Source organism: Manis pentadactyla, chromosome 11 (genome assembly GCF_030020395.1).
Source record: "Manis pentadactyla isolate mManPen7 chromosome 11, mManPen7.hap1, whole genome shotgun sequence".
In the NCBI taxonomy this organism is placed as follows: Eukaryota; Metazoa; Chordata; class Mammalia; order Pholidota; family Manidae; genus Manis; species Manis pentadactyla.
Genome location: NC_080029.1, coordinates 98,869,859 through 98,889,435, shown reverse-complemented (window position 1 = coordinate 98,889,435; position 19,577 = coordinate 98,869,859). Strand labels below are relative to the sequence as shown.

General features: G+C 38.9%; 1 protein-coding gene across 3 annotated transcripts in view; it reads left to right on the top strand.

Moving 5' to 3' along the window:
* Window positions 1-19,577, top strand: part of ATP8B4 (ATPase phospholipid transporting 8B4 (putative)) — a 214,187-nt gene that overhangs the window by 153,131 nt on the left and 41,479 nt on the right. For all 3 annotated transcript variants that reach the window (XM_036932085.2, XM_036932083.2, XM_036932084.2), the window contains exons 16-20: window positions 385-573; window positions 8,446-8,561; window positions 11,527-11,691; window positions 12,685-12,796; window positions 14,528-14,633. In XM_036932085.2, the coding sequence (XP_036787980.2) occupies window positions 385-573; window positions 8,446-8,561; window positions 11,527-11,691; window positions 12,685-12,796; window positions 14,528-14,633 (688 nt within the window). The remainder of the gene's footprint in view (window positions 1-384; window positions 574-8,445; window positions 8,562-11,526; window positions 11,692-12,684; window positions 12,797-14,527; window positions 14,634-19,577) is intronic.

Sequence of the window (19,577 nt, the reverse complement as noted above, 5' to 3'; positions counted from 1 at the left end):
TAAAGTGTTTAAGCTTGCAAAACTTTCATGGCACATCTCTATTCACTGAAAATACAGAAGTATGGGCTCTGACCCTGGAAACTTTCAGCATAGTGGGGAGCAAACTTAGAAGTGGGCATTTCCCTATAAGATGTCAAGGGTTCCAATGGGTGTCCCATGGTATCTCACAGGAAAGACATCTGGTCCAGCTGGTTGGTGCATAGAAAGGTCTGATTTCTAGAGCTGACACTTGAGTTGGGTGTTGTGTGAGTTGGAGTTGTTATTGGCATCCTATGAATGTCAGTTATGATTCTCAGTATTAAGAATATGTGTTTCTTTTCCTTTTTGTTAAATATACTTTTTTCTTTGATGGTTGTGTAATACACTTGTTTCTTTTCCTTTTAGGACAGCTGATTTACCAAGTTCAGTCACCTGATGAAGGGGCTCTAGTCACTGCTGCAAGAAAGTTGGGATTCATTTTTAAGTCTCGGACCCCAGAGACAATAACAATAGAAGAATTGGGGACATTAGTTACTTATCAATTGCTTGCCTTTTTGGATTTCAATAATATCAGAAAAAGGATGTCTGTCATAGGTATGTTTGTTGGCTGAGATTCTTTTGATTTTCTGATATAACTATGGTTATATTGATGCTTCTCAAGGATGATTTCACTTGTAGTTATATGCTGAGTATTGGCATTTTTTTAATTTTATGAACTTCTGTCATCCTCAATGTAGCCTCAACACTGTAGTAATAAGTATAACATTTAACTCATAGCTTATTATAAGTCCAGCACTGACTTAAATGCTCTACGTAATTAACTGATTTAACTGTCACAACAACCCTATTGGGTATGTATTATTATTTTTATACCCATTTCAAAGAGCAAAACTGAGACACAGAGAGGTTGAATAACTTTCCCAAGATCATGTAGCTTGAGGTAGAATAGCTGGGATTCAAATCTAGGAAGACTGACTACAAAGCCCATTCATTTAATCACTGTACAACACTGGCTCAGGATAAGTGCCTTAATGATTTGGTACATGCTAGTTGTCAATATTGTCGTTTTGTGACCATCATTAGCCTCCTCATTATCATACCTTTACTCTGTACACTTGCATTGCTGGTAATAATCACCCATTTTGTATTTAGCACCACAACAAATCCACGCTTTGCTAACTCTGTGCTAACCTGCAACACTGCTTCAATGTCCCTCTCATTCTTATTTTGCCCCTTTTTCTACAACAAATGTTCTAAACTTTTGCCCTTTCCTCGAGACTTCAACCTTCACTCATGGAAGCTAAATTCATCTCCTATTTCTCTAAAAAAAATAGAGGTCCTCACAAATGCGCATCATCAACTCACACATTTCCCAATCCTCCTCCTTCATCTCTGAACTTGATATTTACTCCTTCATTTTCTGCCTCAGAGAAAAATTGCACCTGTTCCTTTCAAAGCTGAAAGGCTTGCCTGGCCCCATTGCTGCTCCTTCCTCGCTTGCTCCCTTCTCGCTTGCTTGTGCCTGGGCCTTCCTCATCCCTCCCTTCTGCAGCCCAGAGCTCTCTTTTCATCCTGCTTCCTTAAGGATATTGCTCATGTTCTGATCTCCTATTTTTATTCTTGCCATCACAGGTTAATTTTTCAAGGTCAGTTTTTGCTCTTCACTTTTACTTCTCTTTTCAGCCTAATAGGGTCAGGCTCTGCTCCCATCACTCAAGAAGGAATGCTTTCTCAGACGGTTCCATTCACTTCATAACTGCCCAAAGCAATGGCCTTCCTTATCTGTCTGTCATCTATCTATTTATCTATCAATCTATATCTATCATCTATCAATCTCTCTATGTATCTGTCTGTATCTATCACCTGTCATCTATCAGACTCTCTATATATCTATCATCTATTTATCTGTCTATATCTACCATCTATTATCTATATCTATCATCTCCATATCTATGTATCTATTTATCATCTATTTATATGTCTCTATCATCATCTATGTATCTATCTACCTACTTATCATCTATTTGTCTGTATATATGTCTGCCTATCATTTATATCTATCTACCATCTATCTATCTGTACCTATTATCCATTATCTATCTACTTATTAATTTATCTACCTGTCACTTTTTTAACTCAGTCATATTCAAAACTGTTGACCCTCTTCTCTTCTTCTTAACACGTCCCTTTTGGCCTGTGGTCTGATGGGCTCCTGGTTCTCCTTTGTCCTGTCTTTTCTCTCACAGGCTCGTCTCTGACTGACTGTCTCCACCCCTCTCTTCAGTGCTGGGAATCCTTTTTTTCCCTCTCATTTCCTGTGCTCTTCTTGAATAATGTTGACCACTCACGTGGTGGTGGCTATTGCCTATATTTTATATACTTCCTCTATGTGTCCTTCAATTTCTCTCTGAGGTCCACACCACATTTTCAGGCTTCTGGATTCTACCACTGGGTTGTATTATTTTATATATCTAATAGAGAACTTCCTTTCTCACAATGATTGCTCTTTCTAGAGCCCTTATTAAAATTGTTAACAATCATCTTTAACTGTATGCATGTGAGTGAACTGAACACTGTGCAATGAATTATTTTATTAAATTCTTACAGAAGTATGTTCCCCTCATTTCAGAGATGAGGAAATTAAAGCTCAAAGATTTTAAGTAACTTGCCAGAGACTGTCAGAGCTGTCACCTGACTTGCTACACAGCTGGTAAGATGCAGAACAAATATTGAACTCAGGTTTATCTTTCTCCAGTGTGGCCTTTTAAGCCCTATTGTAGCTCACTTGTTTGTGACATCTCCATCTCCTTTATGCCCTTAGGCTAGTGTTTCTCAAACTTTAGCTCCCTTCAAAGGAAGCAGGAGGGTTTGTTAAAAATATAGATTGCTGAGCCTCATCTCTGAAGTTTCTGATTCAGTAGGTCTGGGATGGGTCCTGAAAATCTGCATGTCTGATAAGTTCCCAGGTGACACTGACGCTGACACTGCTGGTCAGGGAACTGCAGTTTGGGGACCATTTCCCTGGACGCATAGATCCTGAAGTAGTTCCCCAGAGGCGTTTGGGGCATTTCTCAAACCTGTCGCCTTCTATGCTATCCTCTTCATTCAGGCCTCAGCATCTCTTGCCTTGTCTATAGAATCCTCAGTAGCCACCCTCTTTCTGAATCTTTCTTCCTCAAGGCATCAGAGAAATATTTCTAAAAATAGCCTCAAACTCCCTTTCTATTGTAAAAACGTTTTGTCTTCATCTCTTAATTCCCAGCATGCCTGCTTTAGTTAAGGCTCTTGTCACTGCTTGCTTGTATTATTGCAATATCTTCAAAACCAGTCCCCTTCTATGCTTACACCAGGGTCTTCTTTCTAAAAAACTGGCTTGATTTTGGCAGCACTTACTTAAAAACTTTGGTAGCTTCCTAGAACTTAAAGGATAAAGTCCTTAGCCTGACATTCAAGATTATTTGTAATCTGACTTCAATCTGTTTTTCTTCTACTTCTCCAAACTTTGTGATCCTGTCTCACTAGATCTCACCATTCCTGGCATGCACTGTGCATTTTTACACCAGTGTCCTGTGCTATTTCCCCTACCTAGAACTCTCCTTTTTCCCACTTCTCTTCTTGAAAAACTCCTGTTCACCTGGTAATGTTCAATTCACATGTCACCTGTTCTCTCAATTCTTTTCCTACTCTCCAAATAACTACATTCACCTTTGTTCCCCAGGCCAGCTTATACCTAATGCCAGTGTGGCACCAGTGCAGAACACTCACGTCCTTCTCACTTGCGAGAGGGTGTGTTACCCCAGGCAGATGTTACGCCTTAGTCTTCTTAAACTGCTCAGGGCCAAGTACAGAGCTTGGCTTTCTATAAAGGTTTGTTAAATAAAATTTAACCCAACACTTTATAATATATGAATATCCTGATCATCATATTAAATCAATTTCTACTATAGAAAGCATGTGTGTTTACGTAACAGGCTTTGGGTCCATAACTACTGGAAATTAGCCCCGGGAGGTTGCTCTCAGCAGGTAAAAACTAAACATCATCTAAAGATGTTTACTTGTATTGTTTTGATAACTGGGCTGTAGGCACATGCGATGAGCACTGTGCTTCCCGTGGTGTTGGCCTAATGTCTATCAGCAGGAGCTCTCTTCGGTTTGCAGCTTCAGGGGAGGGGTTATTGACGTTAGGTTGGCCCAGAACTGGCCTCTCTTTGCTCTGAGGGTGTTGACACAAACCTAAGATTGCTACACAGGGAAACGTTTGGCTTTTGGCCAGCATCAGTCACCATTACAGGCTGTGGGGAAATTGCAGCCTAACCACAAACATCAGATGCTTGCCCTAATGGATCCCATATGAAGAAAGGTAATGTTGCACTGCCAAATGCACGGAGGATTGTGGGATTTATTTTGGTTCCGTTTGGTTTTTAATCAGGAGGAATTTGAGAGAGAGACTTTACTAGGGAAGGAAAGTCTCGGTTTGATAACAAGGCAGAAAATAATGCCAGTCTCATGACTGCCAGAGGCCTGGTCTGTGGGGATAGCACCCTGATGTGAAAGCTCTAACAGTTGCTGCTTCTCTTCTTCCTCCTCCTTTCTTATTCCACCTTGTTCTCCTTCTCTTATACCTTCTCCCCCTTGTTCTTCTCCTCCTCTTCCTTCTCCCCCACCCTTTCTTTGACTGTCATTCACTGAATTATGAATATATAGTTTCAATACCAGTCGTGCTTTCATTCTGGAGAAAGAGTCTCGATTTAGTTCAGAGGAATCTAGATCTATCAAGAATTTTGTCAGAGGATACAGAATCTACTGTAGTGATAAACATATAAATCTCATTATACAGTTCTGGAAGGACAAATACTACAAACTAGGACAAATGCTACAGTGATAAAATTCAAAGAGAGTTGTTGAGAGAGGCAAGTGGCAGATAATCATTAAAGAAGAATAAATTATGATAGCTCCTTGAAAGGTCCTTACAAGATCTTTAGGTAAGGGTTGCTCAACTATAAACTTTTTAACAGTTATCAAAGTACAAATCGCAATGCCATATGACATGCATTTCTCTGTGTGGACGTATGAACAGCCACCCAACTGTGATGTAGCAAAGTAGAATTTCTCATCACCCTTCACAGTGTTACTGTTGTATGTACGCTTACAGCATAAACCTGGAAACCATTTCTGACTTTTTTCTTTCCTTTGTGTCACAAAGGAAAAACTGCTGCTTTCAATTTTTGCATAATTATAATTCAACTCAGTTAAGTGAATATTTATTAAGTGCCTACAATGTTCCAGGCACTTGGAGCTAAGAGAGAACGTGGAACTGAAAAATATTCTGTGTAGTTGCATCCATAAGATGGTGAATGAGGTAGGAAACAGGCTGGAAAGGGGCAGCTCTTGATGAGCTATGTTTATGCCATGTTAAGGTATCCAAACGTGATCTACAGGCAAAGGGAAGCTATTGCAAGAGTCTGAGCAGTATGTAAGGATGACTGTAGCTGGATTACAGAAGAGTTTGGAAAGAAGGTGGAATGGAATGAATAAAACCATTTGGGTTAATGTGATAGTCTAGGTATGAGAGAAGGTGGCAGAGAAAAATTCATGGCTTCAATTGGAAATAAGGATGGTAGGTGGGGAGGAGCTTTGAGTGATGGCCAGAAATCTGATTTGGGAGCCTGGGTGGATGGTGAAGTTGATTATTGAGATTTGGGATGTAAGAGGAATGCCTAGTTATTGGAGGAAGATAATGTGCCTAGTTAGTGTTTGGTATGCCTGGGCACATCCAAAAGGAGATGTCTAGTTGGTAGCTGGATGTTCAGGTCAGAAGGGAGTGCTGGGGATGATTTGGGAAGGAGATACACATTTGAAAGCAGACATCCTATCGATAGAACCTAAAGTCATAGGGAAGAATGTGAATGCCCACAGAGATTATGAAGGATGGGAGGATAAGCAGATCTTGGGCAAACCTCTAAAGAACACCAATATTTAAAGGACAGGCAATGGAGGAAGATTCTATAACTAAAAATCTACATCCTTTGTCCAGACCCTGCACACATGTTATCTTGACCATTTAAAATGGTTGTTCTTTTTAACTTATTTAAAAAGGGCTGACTTCTGAAATGACTGAGATTTTATTAGCCTTGAGATTTCCTAGCAGATGTTACTAGAAGCTTTGAATGAAAAGAGGTATAAACTTGTTGAATTGCTAAAGGAAATGGTTAGTGAATAATATTAAGCAGAAACCTATGAAATTGGGTCTACACAAACTCAAATTTAAAGGGGCTCATGCTATGTTAAGAGAAGGCAAGAAAGAGAAGGAAAATCTTTTGGATTAGAGAATTACACAGCTGAAAAGGACCTTAAAAGTTAGGTTGTTTAAGTATCTCCTTTTCACATATAGAAACTGAGATGAAGAGATATAAGGGCTTTGCACAAATCATGATTGTTTGATTTGTGATTTCCCTAGATCAGTGGTTCCCGATGTATGGTCCAGGGAACCCTAGGAAAATGTGAGAGTTTTTCAGAGGATGCACAAGGACTAAAACATATTGATAATAATACTAATGTTATTTGTCTTTTTCATTCTTTTTCTCATAAGTATACTGTGGAGTTTGACAAAAGCCACATGATATGTGAAATCACAACAGACTGAATGCAGAAGCAGATATGAGAATCTGACTTCTGTTAAGCCAGACACTAAAGAGACCTGTAACCATGTAAAATAATGCTAGTCCCCAAAGTAATCTTTTTTATTTTAGAAAACATAGTTATTTTTCATATAAGTGTTATTTAATATGTAATACATTATTATAGAAATTATTGTTCTAGTAATATTATAATTAGTGTGATAAAACTATTAATATAATGAAATTTCTTAGTTTTAACTTCTAATATGGTAAATATTGATAGATACAATCCACTTAAAAAGCCTCTATGTGTTCTTCATGAAGTGTTTAGAGTAAAAGTGGTTCTGAGAACAAGAACTTTGAAAACTAGTGTCCTAGCCAGGACTATTAAAAAACAGCTGTACAGTAGTCCTCCTGACAAAGGTAGGATATATATACTTTGCCTTTCTAGCTCTGCTGATGGGAGAGAGAAAATATGGGAAAATTATTAAATTGGATTGTTGTAGAAGCAAGAGAAGCACTTCCTAGGATCAAACTTGTTCCATTTGAACAGTTAGATAAAATGAACATGTTTTTTTTCCCCTCTTTTCCCCCAGTATGGGCAGTTAGAGCCAGAGTACAAGAAAAACTGCAGGAGTTCTGGCAACTAGGAAAGCTGGTCAAGGGGCTTAGAAGAGAAGACTAGCTCTAGATAAGTCTCAATATAAAAGAGATTCCAGGGTTCAAGCCGAGAAGAAACTAGAATAGATTAAGTCTTGACTAAGGGTAGTTAAAGGTTAGAGGGGAAAGTAATTTATTGTATTTTGGTATTTATATTCCTTTAAATTAAATCAAACTCTAAATTTTGTATCCTATTAATAATAGTCAATATTTATATCAATCTGTTTTCAGGCATTCTGTTTTTAGAGAAAAAGTATAATTGAGTGGAAAGCACGTAATGATCTTTAACTTGAAGCTTATGAGAGTCAGCATTCAGACCGTGAAGTTGTGACCCAGGCAATTGTCTTAAATTGTAGGAGCTTCCTGGGAAGAAATACATTGCCATGTCATTCATTCACTAAACAAATAATTAAGTGTCTAATATGCACCAAGCTGTAAAATGAAGCCTACAAAGGTGGACCAAGTATTCTGTGGTTTAAAAAGAAAGATTTGTGTGACAGCAATATGTGAGACAGCCAGGGACTGGAGATGAGGGGGGCCTGGTCAGAGCTGGTTAAAGGGACCTTAAAATAATACAGCCCTACTAATACAGATGTCCAGTGGGAAGAGAGAGAACTTTAATTTTGAAAGTCCCCTATGAGGCTTGCTTGCAGCCAGGATTGTGACCCAAGAATGAAGCACCAAGAATGAAAGGGCTTTTCCAAGGAGTAAAGGGGATAAAGAAATATGTCAGTAAGAGCTGAGAACTAAGGGATAAACTATGGCTTTGAATGGCTAGAATTCCATAAGAAGATCTTTCGGCATAACATTGATAATTGGTTCCTATAGTAGGTCTTGAGTTTTATACCAGGAGAAAGACAGACAAAGCTCTCAATACAGAAGGTTTAATTTAAATGTATCATACAACCCTTCAGAAATAGCAGGCAGGGAAAATAGGAAGATCATACACATCAGGATAAAAATACTTGTTTCTGAGTTTGGGAAATCAGAATATTCCAGTAGATGGAGTACTTTTAAGTTAATAAAACAGGAATAAAGCCAAGTGACTCAGGTAGTGACCTTCTAACCAAAGGAACTCAGTATTTTACTACTGGCTAAAACATTATGTCCATTTCCAAATTGCCTGGGAGAGTCTAGTTTTGACAGATTTCACTGAATATAATCTACTTTCCAACATTTTTCTTTTCAGTTCGAAACCCAGAAGGACAGATAAAGCTTTATTCCAAAGGCGCAGACACTATTCTGTTTGAAAAACTCCACCCATCCAATGAAGACCTTCTGGCTTTGACTTCAGACCATCTCAATGTAAGTGCCTCAGTCTTAAGGTTAGGGCAATGGCCCATGGGCCGCTTCCTATGGTTAGGTCTTATTTTTAAAAAATCAGCTGAACGATCTGACTTCTGAAATAGAAAGCATGTGGGGACCAGTTCCACAGGAAGCTGCGCCAGCAAATGTCTGGACACTGGCACGTGGACCTCCCCCTATTCTGCTGAGAGTCAACTCTCTCGCCATCAGCAATTTAGCACATAGCGGCTGAGAGGCAGCCGCTGAGTGTGGGCTCCTAAACTCACGCCAGGACAAGTCTCAGGAGACCTGCTGTACAGGCTCTCCTCTTGGGAGGCTGGACTGGTTCTGGGAAGAAGAGCAGAGCAGTTACTTTCCCCTGGATTTTAATGTCTGGCATCAACAACTCTCTTAATGATTACCCCCAGGAAATAGAGTGGGGGTGGGTTTAGAAGCTGATGGGGAAAATTGTCTCTGTAGCTGATTTTCTCCTCTGTGGGTCATTTTGTTCAGGTCATAAATCATTATAAATCACTTATAATTTTCAGGTTGGAGCTACCAAATGCATACATTCTGAAATTATGCATGATTTCTTTCCAGATGCTTTCTGAAGGGACCGGTGGTGATCTTTGGCACACGTTTTTTTTTTTTTGCAAAACAATAAGAGTCTGTGAATTAATATGAACATTACCTGAGATTCAAGTGTTTCTCTAGTATTTGTTTGAGGTTCCATTTAACCCAATATGAACCTAAGGGCAAACTAGTCAAAACTCTATTCCTCATTGGTTTCTCTCCTTCAAAAATTATTGAGGATTCATGTTCTTTGTCAAGCCCTGTATTTAATACAAAACATTTCCTGGATCTTTAAAAAACAAACAAAACAAATAAAGCAAAAAAAAAACACCTTTGTCTGATTTTAAGTTTAAAGAATAATGCTTTAGTAATATTAGTTACAAACTTAGCTATTGTTTTTGCTTTTCCAATAGAACATTCTTCATTTTCTTTTAATCTCTTCCAGAAGGGCAACATTGGTCCTTTTAATTTTTTTTTAAGCAAACAACATTGGAATCATAAGTATCTGATTTTTGCCATTGCCCAAATACCAAGGCCCTGGATTTTTTTACTTCTTTTTTTAAATATTAAAGTACAGGAAGCCTAGTTTGGTCTTTCTACATTCCTATGCAAAAGCAATTTTTTTTTCAGGTAATCTCAGTTTGACTTGTTCTTTGCTTCATTTGCTTTATTCATTTTGGCTTCTAAATTCTGAGGTTTAAAATTTATATTTAATTATTGATTTTGAGTTGTTTAATGATAGAAAATGACCTAGCTCATTTAGGATTAAACTTGTGTTTCATGCACTAATTAAATAACTTAAATCATCTGTCCCCTTTTGTAATGTCAATTTAAAAGCTTATTCACTGCTGTGCAGAGCACAGAGGAAGGCACTGGTAATGCCCAATGGGGCTGCAAGTTAAAGGCAAAGAAGTGTTTGTGTGAATTAAGAGGACAAAAGATCATTATTGCAAGGCAGTAACTAGATTTTCAAATCAGTCGGGACCCAGTGGTGGTCTTGGAAGGCAGGGCTTGTAAAATGTGATCGCAATATCCAAAGTACTACCAACTGCTTATGGGACAAATCTGGATGGTTTGTCTTATGGTCCTTCTAGGCTAAACCACATCATTCATTATAGTCTGCACTGACTTTTCTTTCTATTGACCTGGTTAGGGTATGTCATGTGGTAACTTCTGCTTTATCGCAAACCTGTGTCTGCACCATAAGCCAAACTACAACAGATAAGATAGGCTCAGTGGCAATGCTCAAAGGAACAGGAATGCTATAAAAACATTTGCCATAAAAATGACCACCAGAGACCTACGCAAAGTGGGAGGTTTTTAGCATTTCCCCAAAGCAATCTACATATGTGGCTGTGTGAGACACTTAGCAACTACAGGTCTCCTATTTTTATTTTTTAATAAAAAATTTTTTTTAATTAATAATTTTTTTCTGTTAGAAGGATAAAGCACCAGAGATATCATTTGAGATTGTCAGTTTGTTGAGACATTATAGGAAAAACATAATTTTCCAATTAATTTGACCAATTATGAAATATTGTCATTTAGAAAACAGTTTCTAAAAAATAATAATTTTAAAAATAACCTGGCTTGATGGTGCTGTTAACATTTCAAAGGATTCTTATTATTAAAATAAAACTTTGTATGGCAAAAATTAAAAAAATGGAAAGCAAATGTCAGCCTCCACTTCTAGCCCTACTTCCTAGAAACAAACATTTATGTTAAATTTTCTGCCTTTCTTTCTCTTTTTCCCCCAGGGGTTATTATTATAACCTTCATTGATGAACATCAATTTATTCACCTATAATTGACTTCTAACTTTTTATTATGGAAAGTTTCAAGCATAAAAAATAGTAGAACTCAGTTAATTTTAGATATAGATATATTACTAGGGGACATGGGACAAGATGCCCACTGCCTTGGGGAGATGTCAGGCTGCAATCCTCTGAAAGAGCCTCCTTGTTTGATTTGAGAGCTCTGGTTCCTCGGAGGGTCCTTTCCACTCCTCTGGAGGTGAAGACCCAGGGGCCATGGAAGAGTCTGGGTCTCTCGTTGCCAGGAGTGCTTCCTTCAGGCAGAGGATAGGTTGGGAACCAACATATGTTGCTTCATATGGTATCCCACATCATGGGTACCACCGATTACCTCTCACTGAGGGCATTTCGGCAGGTGTTTTCAGCTGTCTTTAGGAGGAAGGCTGACCCCTGAATGTTCTGACCCCGTAGAAACCAAATGCAAAATCCGCTGTCTCCCATTTCCAAGGGGATTAAAAGTTGGCAGTCAGGATGGCCAAGTAGTGCTTTTGGGACAAATGAATGTGGGTGAAAAACTTCTTACCCCCTCTTGTTGTTATTGCTGTGATAATTGTTTAATTGTTCTGTGATGGTTCCTAAATCTGAGTCTGCTCTGGCAGGAATTTGCAGGGGAAGGCCTTCGAACTTTGGCCATTGCGTACAGAGATCTGGATGACAAGTACTTTAAAGAGTGGCAGAAGATGCTTGAAGATGCAAATGCTGCCACAGATGAGAGAGATGAACGGGTGGCTGGGCTGTATGAAGAAATCGAAAGGGATTTGATGGTATGAGCTTGGCAGCTTAATGGTTTGTATTTACAGAAGCAATAGTGAGTGTTTAGAGATTTGCCATTGAAGTAACCCATTGGCTGAATCATCTTGCACACAGCAAATGTTACTCTTTGAAACACTAAATCATGCTTTATATGATGGCTTTGAGTTTACCATGTATAGCCCTGAGAGCCTAGAGGATTATTTCTATGGTAGTTTATTCATTTGGTACTCCCCCAGAGGTAGAAGATGTAGACTCCCTATTCTTTGTCAACCTCTGGTTTGTTCTTGAGGTTATTTTATTTTTTTCTCCTTGCTTTATGATCTACCATTTCAAAGTAGGGGAAGTTGCCATGAAAAGTGAGGTTATACCTCTAAACCATCCTAGGCCCATGAAGTTCCAGTGATATCAGTGCTGTCCAGAGTGTGATCCACTCTAGAAACCACTCTTCCCTGAGGCCCCAGTGGCCAGGATGCTCAACTCTTGTGAGGTCCTGGGGAGGAGCACACACTGTTTATCTTTGGCTGAAATATTGCCTAAGAAACTTCACTTTTTAGTTTATGACATCTGCTGTTCTGTCATTTAGGAGAATGGCTCTACTTTTCTGTGATCCTGACTATGAGATGAGGGCTCTCCTGGGACCCTTTCATGTTGACATAAGCGGGGAAGCAGGTGGGGAGTTCTTAAGTGCTTAGAAACCTAGATGGCTTATGCTCATTTATGCTAATATGTCATCTGAGCATATCAGACCCTTCATGTAAATTTGAACTTCCAGGATCTCTGCCATTAATTGATGTGCCCTTCAGTTGGTTTGATTTGAGCACCACCTCTTGAGGTCCTTCCCAACCTACCTCTGCACATAAGAAGATGATTGCTATAGCAATGCATCATAATTTCCATCTTCAAATCATGTTTCTTGACCTCTATATTCTGTGATTGAAAGCCAGAGATGTTATGGATGTTGTTTGCATGCCTTAACATAAGGTATTCTCTATTTTTCAATGAAGCTACTAGGTGCTACTGCTGTAGAAGATAAGCTACAAGATGGTGTTATTGAAACTATTACAAGTTTATCATTAGCCAATATCAAGATCTGGGTCCTAACAGGAGACAAACAAGGTAATTTGATAATGGATGATGATGATATCTTAAAAAGAGGGCCTTGATTCCTATGGTAAAATTGTAATTACTCAGAAAGCTTAATTAATTAGATATTTGCTCAGTTGTCACATAGGAAAGAGTTGAAATACAAAAAGCAAAGCTATATATTGCAATAATATACTATTTAAAAAAAAATCTAACAAATTATCTTCTACAGTACTCACTGGAGTCAGTTGCATTTCAGCTCAATTGCTTCTTAAATGTAGCTACACATATAGGAAACAATGGAATTAAAAATGTTTAATTATTGGTTCATATGAGTACTGCTCCCAATCAGGACAGAGAACACCTTGGGGCGACCTCAGGGCTATTCCTTTAGTTTCTTGATGGTAGGGAGGTTTGGGATCTTAGGAGAGGAATCAGAGGGAGCAGGTTTTGGGGAGGCTCAGGGAAGCAGCTATTTATCAACTGATATGGATATAATTTTGGTAATTTACCATAGCTGTACTAGATCAACCTGGCTGAATTCTAGGACTGCCCATACAGCTATACAATGAGAGCTGACCCGATTACAGGCATGATAAAATGCCAAGTCATCAGAGAAAGAGTCATTTGTAGGGGTTCAATACATTTTGGATCTGTTGCTAGAAGTAATGGTTAAAACAAAAATGATTTTATGTTTGGCCAACAGTAAACCAGAAATATTCAGTTAATTGGCACACATGTATTTTTAAGATTCAATTTACTTGTTAGACATTTTTTAGAATGTTGGAGAATTGTAGATATGATAAATCAGTTCTCTGTATGTTCACCCAAATCACCAATTACAAAGAATAAACAATAGAGAGTTGAGTTCTGTGTTGTGCTACCAGAGACTTTCTAGATTTTTGTGTTGATCAGTGGATGCATTCATCACTATTAAATTAGTTATGAATATCCACAAGTATATTCTTACTTACTTTAATTTCTGTAGTTTATAAAAGGATGTACTAAGATTTTATCAGTTGCCTTCCTTGACTTAGGACAAATCAAATGACTGTGTAGAATTAGAAACAAATGACTTTATTGACAATGGAAGGGTCACCTAACTATCCTAGAGGCCAGTTTTGTAAAAGTAGAGGAAGGACCGCGCAACATCATGTAATTGTCCAGTTATCAAGCAACAGCAGTCCTGGGTGGTTTCTGATGTGACAGTCATATTCCAAATTTCTATTCAATTAATGGGAAAGTGGCAATGTTGTATGTGAGAGAAAAATAAAAATTTCATAAGAGTATTTTTTTCTGCTCAACTGAACATTTTGTAAGCTTTTTGCAGTTTTTCTACCATATCATATTGAATAATGGCTAAATTTAGTTTTTTTTTTCGCTCCAAAGGCAGTATTTGGGACTTCTAGTAGAGAGTTTTTCATATATGTATTTCACTATATAACAAGATCTTAGGGTATTTTCATGAGGACTGATTTTGGGAATCAAAAAATTTTTCAAAAATTAGATGAGCAGGCTGAGAATTCATAGATGTTGCTCCTTTTTCATGGTCTTAGCAAGTGATACATTTGAACATGGAACTCAGGTCTTTGAATTTCCCACTGGGTCTCTTGTATTTTATTACCGTTATGTTTTCTCTGACATAAAGAGGGCCTTTAGGCTATAAGGAAATATGGCAATGGCCTCAAAACTTTTATGGGAAAGGTACTTAGGTTCTTAAGAAATGTTCTTTATTTAACTGAGGTGGGCTTTATTTTGTATCAGAAACTGCCATCAACATTGGCTATGCCTGCCACATGCTGACTGATGACATGAATGATGTATTCATTATAACAGGCAACACGGCAGTAGAAGTCAGAGAACAACTCAGGTAAGTGTTAAAGGAAGAAGGAAAGGAAGGAGACAGAAAGGGGAGGGAGGAGAAAAGAAGATCAGATAGTTGAGGAAGCAGACGGGCACTCTAGTTTCCTGTGGTCTTAATATAGTATAATAGAACTCTCTTCTGCATGTTTCTCTAGGCTATCAATTTCGATGACAAACTAAGACCACTTTGACATCAATGGTGAGGCATTGACTTCAGGCCTCCAATATTTCCCAAGTATTTTTAGAAAAGGATTAAAATTGCTGTGTTGAGTTAGCCTTTAAAACTATGCACCAGTGAGCACCTGTTAGCTCTTACATGGTGAGAAATGATCAGTATCACTGAGGGCCCTGGTGAAAAATACCAATTCCCCAGCCTCACTTTGACCTAAAAGTTAAGAATCTCTAGGGGATGGATCATGGGATTTATATTTTAATAAGCACCCAAATGGAGCTTATGATCAGATAAACTTGGAAAATACAGCTAAGAAGGTGGTATGTAAAGTTGGAATAGAATCAGCATTAAACAAAGATATGTTGACGTAGTTACTGTTCAACCCAGACATACAATGCTTATAAGCAATAGAATACTGTGAAATTTATGTAACTACTGTATAGTACCATAAAATATTTAAGTGCTAAAATTGGAAGTAAGAGCGGACAAATTTTGAGAAATATTTCTAAAATCTGCCAATTTATTTTACCCTTTTTTGTTACTTCACTTAAAGAAGAGCATTAAAAAAGTTATTTCCCCAGAACTTAAAAAAATGGTGTCTTATACAAATTTGCTTGCTGATGTTTGTAGTAGCTTCTCTAAACTCAATCCATTTTGGGTCTGGCCAAGCAGATTGTTGAATTAGAGGCAAACTGTTTATTGCTGTCATCTAGATGGGGGCTAACCTTCCCTCAGCACAGTAGTGGAGCACTATGGGCTTCCTTAATATGCCCCCATCATTAAATTTCTGTTCCTGAACCTTGAAAAGAAAGGAAATCTTAACTATCAGCACTGCCAATAGATATTTGTATATCCAGTCTCCAAATTTCATCTGTTTTATGCGCTGTAGACAACTGCTGTATCATCCTGGTTAGAAGTTATGACTGGAGACTGAATAAAAATCAGTGTATAAAGTTAGGAAACTTAATTATTACTGATATAATTTTATTAATATTTATATAACCTTAATAATAGGCTCTGTAGAGTCTATTGGGGAAATATTGATAATTTGTTAATAGTATTAAATTTTTTATTTTAGGAAACTAGCTTTCTTTAAATGGTCTTTTGTTTTTTAGGAATTTGACTCTCACCAAAGTAAGATGGATATGAGCAGATCTAGATTCTCATAAGTCTATTGCCAAGTGCTTTGAGACAGTGCCTGAGATACTAATGCAAGCAGTAAACACGTATTCTCTCATTTCATTCCCAAAGCAACCCAGTGGAAGGCATTGCCATTATCCTAGTTTTACAAATTAGGAAGTTGAGGCACAGGTGGGAAAATAATACTCTCAAAGGTTCACAACTAGTCGGTGGTTCAGCTGGGATTTGAATCTAGACAGCATAGCTCCAGAGCCTGTCACCAAATCACTTGCCATGTGTCTCCCTAAACACACATTGGCAGTATTCTTACTCCCTTTAAGTGATTAATATAAAAAATGTAGTTGTTGAGGCATCTTACCACTTCACGTGAGGTCACACACCACATTAGCAAATAGAGCAGAATAAATTTCAGGGAGAGACAGCAGGCATAGAAGGATAGGGGCTTTGTGCTAGCTGGACTTAAGTTGGAATCTTGGCTTCGTGTTCGCTGGATGGCTGACTTTTGACATATTAGTCAAACTTCCTTTGATTGGTTTCCTCATTTGTAAAATCAGAAAATATGCAAATATTCACCCTATAGATTATTTTATTTTGGGGGACTTAATGAGATAAGGACTTAAAGCTTTATAGTAGTTCCAGGAGCAACCTTCTTGCCTTCTTTCCTTTCTTTCCATTCTCTTTCTTCCCTTCTCACTTCCCTCTTTTCTGCAGCTGTTGTTCTCAATCTTTCCACCACTAAGGACTACTTTTATTAACATTTCCTCAATGGACTCTATGGAGTCTCTATTAAAATTATATAAATAACTAATAAAATTATATTAGGAACAATTAATTAGACTTTCTGATTTTTATTTGGCAAAGACATGCAATCTCCTGTCATGGCTTCTAACCAGAGTGATATAGCAGTTTTCTGCACCAGGTTGATGTAATGGTAGCCAAAAATAACATAAAACTTTAGAAAAAATTAGAGTCAATGTATTCTTATCATAGATAAATCTACAATTTTTATTAACCTTCTTAAGATATTGAAAAGAACAACATATTACAACTTTTATGGATCCCCTTCCTCAACTAGTTACATTGGATAAGGATATTGCAGGTTGATAGAACAGTATACACAAAGGCATACAACATGAAACAAATCACGTTATTTTCCAGGAGCAATATTCCAAGTTGTAGCTAGAGTGTATGACAAAGTTAAGTGTGGGGACATTTTTTCAGAGACAGATTGGTGATAGATTGACTGACAAGCAAAAGCGGTTATATCTTATCCTGAAGGTAATGGATGGATGTGGATGACTTCTAAGCAGAAGAGTGACAAATTTAATTTTGCATTTTAGGAATAACACCCTAGGGACAAGATAGATGAAGTATGTTTAATGGAAACTCATACATAGTAAGGGGAGATGCATCAGGAGGCTGTTGGAATACCTTAGTTTAGAGATGATGAGGGTTGAACTAAAGCAGTGAAGCTGTGACAATGGGGAAGGAAAGACTGAGATGAAATTGATGGCTGTTTTGGAAGTAGAATGGATAGGACTCAGATTTGATTGGCTATGATGGGACTTAGAAGGAGGCTGTGTTATTTTGAGTTTGTCTGACTTTCACAGTCCAGAATACACTAAAGGGAGCAAAAACAGAAACTTGTTTAAATGTATGTAACTGGACTTGAACCTCATTTTTGCTTGATGACAGCATAATCGAGCTAGGCACCTTTGGGTAATTTTCATTCAAGTCTAGGATGCATGAGTGCCTCACCTGTCACTGGTCCTCAATGTCACCTTGCTGGCATCTAGCACTTACCATCTCTATGTCCCTCTCTGATCTTGGGTCTCTTTGGGTTGCAGACTGTCTTTCTCAGCTGACTTCCACACCCTGGAGAAATGAGGAAAATTGGCTGCTTTTCCTCATCTCTCTGTGTCCAGGAAGACTTGTGCTCTCACATGGCCACCTCTGTTTCTGAAATACCCTTAGTCAACTACCCTCCATGTCACTATTCCATACTCAGATTCTCAGCCCACATGGCTCTCCTATCCACAACTGGTCCAGGGTGTGAGTCAGGACCAGCCTCCTTTTAGTGACTCCCCAACATCTAGGCTCCTTTTCAAAGGCCCTTTCCTTGGAGGATTCTGGGAATATGGTAGAGTAGAGGGAACCTAAATCCACATACTCCCATCTATGATTCGAATCTAGACCTATACACAGACCATTTTACTCTGAAGAACAGAGACCAAAGCAGACACCTTCTATAAAATGAGGGACAGAAAGATAAAAAAAAAAAAAAAAAAAAAAAACAGCAGGAGAGACAAAGACATAGTACCTGTAGGAACTGCATCCCCAGTATAGCAGTTGGCAAAGGGGAAGGAGTGGCATATCATATCACTGAGAGAGCCAGGCATGGACTCCCTGTCCTGAGATGCAGGAAAAAAGACCAGCAGTTTAAAGTGCAACTAGACCATAAGTGAAAGAAGGTAAGTTTCAGAACTACTCATCCACCACCTGGCAAGGAAATAAGAGGCAATCCAGGATTGGATAGCTGGCCAGTGCCATTGTTTGCACTCCTTCCACACATCTTAGGGAGGCCAAGAGCAGGATCTGGGAAAGCTCCTGTGGTCTTGGCTTTTGGTCTGCCATTATACACTAGCCTAGCTCCCATCAGCAGGACAGAAAAGTTACGCTGCTCACAGGGAGGGTGCACAAATCTGTGGCCTGTGCCACTGACCCAAGTCCCAGAGCACTGCAGGGGAATGCATATTCTGGGCCTGATCCCTGGTCACGAGTGGGCCCCAATGGATGATGATGTGGTAATTCCCTGGAGCAGCCCAGAACACACAGGGGCCATGAGTGGAGCACATGCATGCATGGTGCCTGATCCAGCTACAAGAGGGATCTGTGGGCACTGATGAGGGAATTACTGGGAGCAACCTAGAGCATGAAAGGGCCAAGGGGAACATTCACAGAGAATGATGCCATGCCACCTATGCTGGTAGGCATCCAGCACAGGAATTCCCCAGAGTCATCCCAAGTGGCTCAGAGTGTGCACAGACATAGGGGTGAGGTGGCACATGGGAGTCAACTTGTGCCAATCTGGGAGTTACCTGGAGCACACCCTTGACCCTCTGCTGGACCACCACCTTCCCCCCACCAGCACAGAACCCACAGGTGTCCACCCAGGATCCTCTCCAATGGGCGCCAAGGCCATTCCCCTGGAACCATGCCCTGCAAAGCCCCAGCACCAGGAAAAGCCCATCTTACACTTAGTTGACCTCTGGCTTGCCCAAGCCACAAGGCATACCCAATATACAAAAGGGACTCTCTTACACAAGGCCAATCCTTCAAGATTGGGTAAGTGAGCTTTTTCAACTAATTCAAAGAACCAAGCACGGAAAGTCATACAAAATAAGGAGACATAGGAATATGTTCCAAATGATAGACCAAGAAAAAAAACCCAGAAAAAATGAAACAGAGTTAACCAATCTAACTGATAAGAGTTTAAAGCAATGATAATAAAGATACTCCCTGGACTTGAGAAAATAGTAGAACTCAAGGTGGACCTCAACTAACCCAAATCCCTCTTCTCTAGGCTGGGATGGGCTTTCTAGTTTGTTGCATATCACAGTATCTTATGCCCCAATTTCT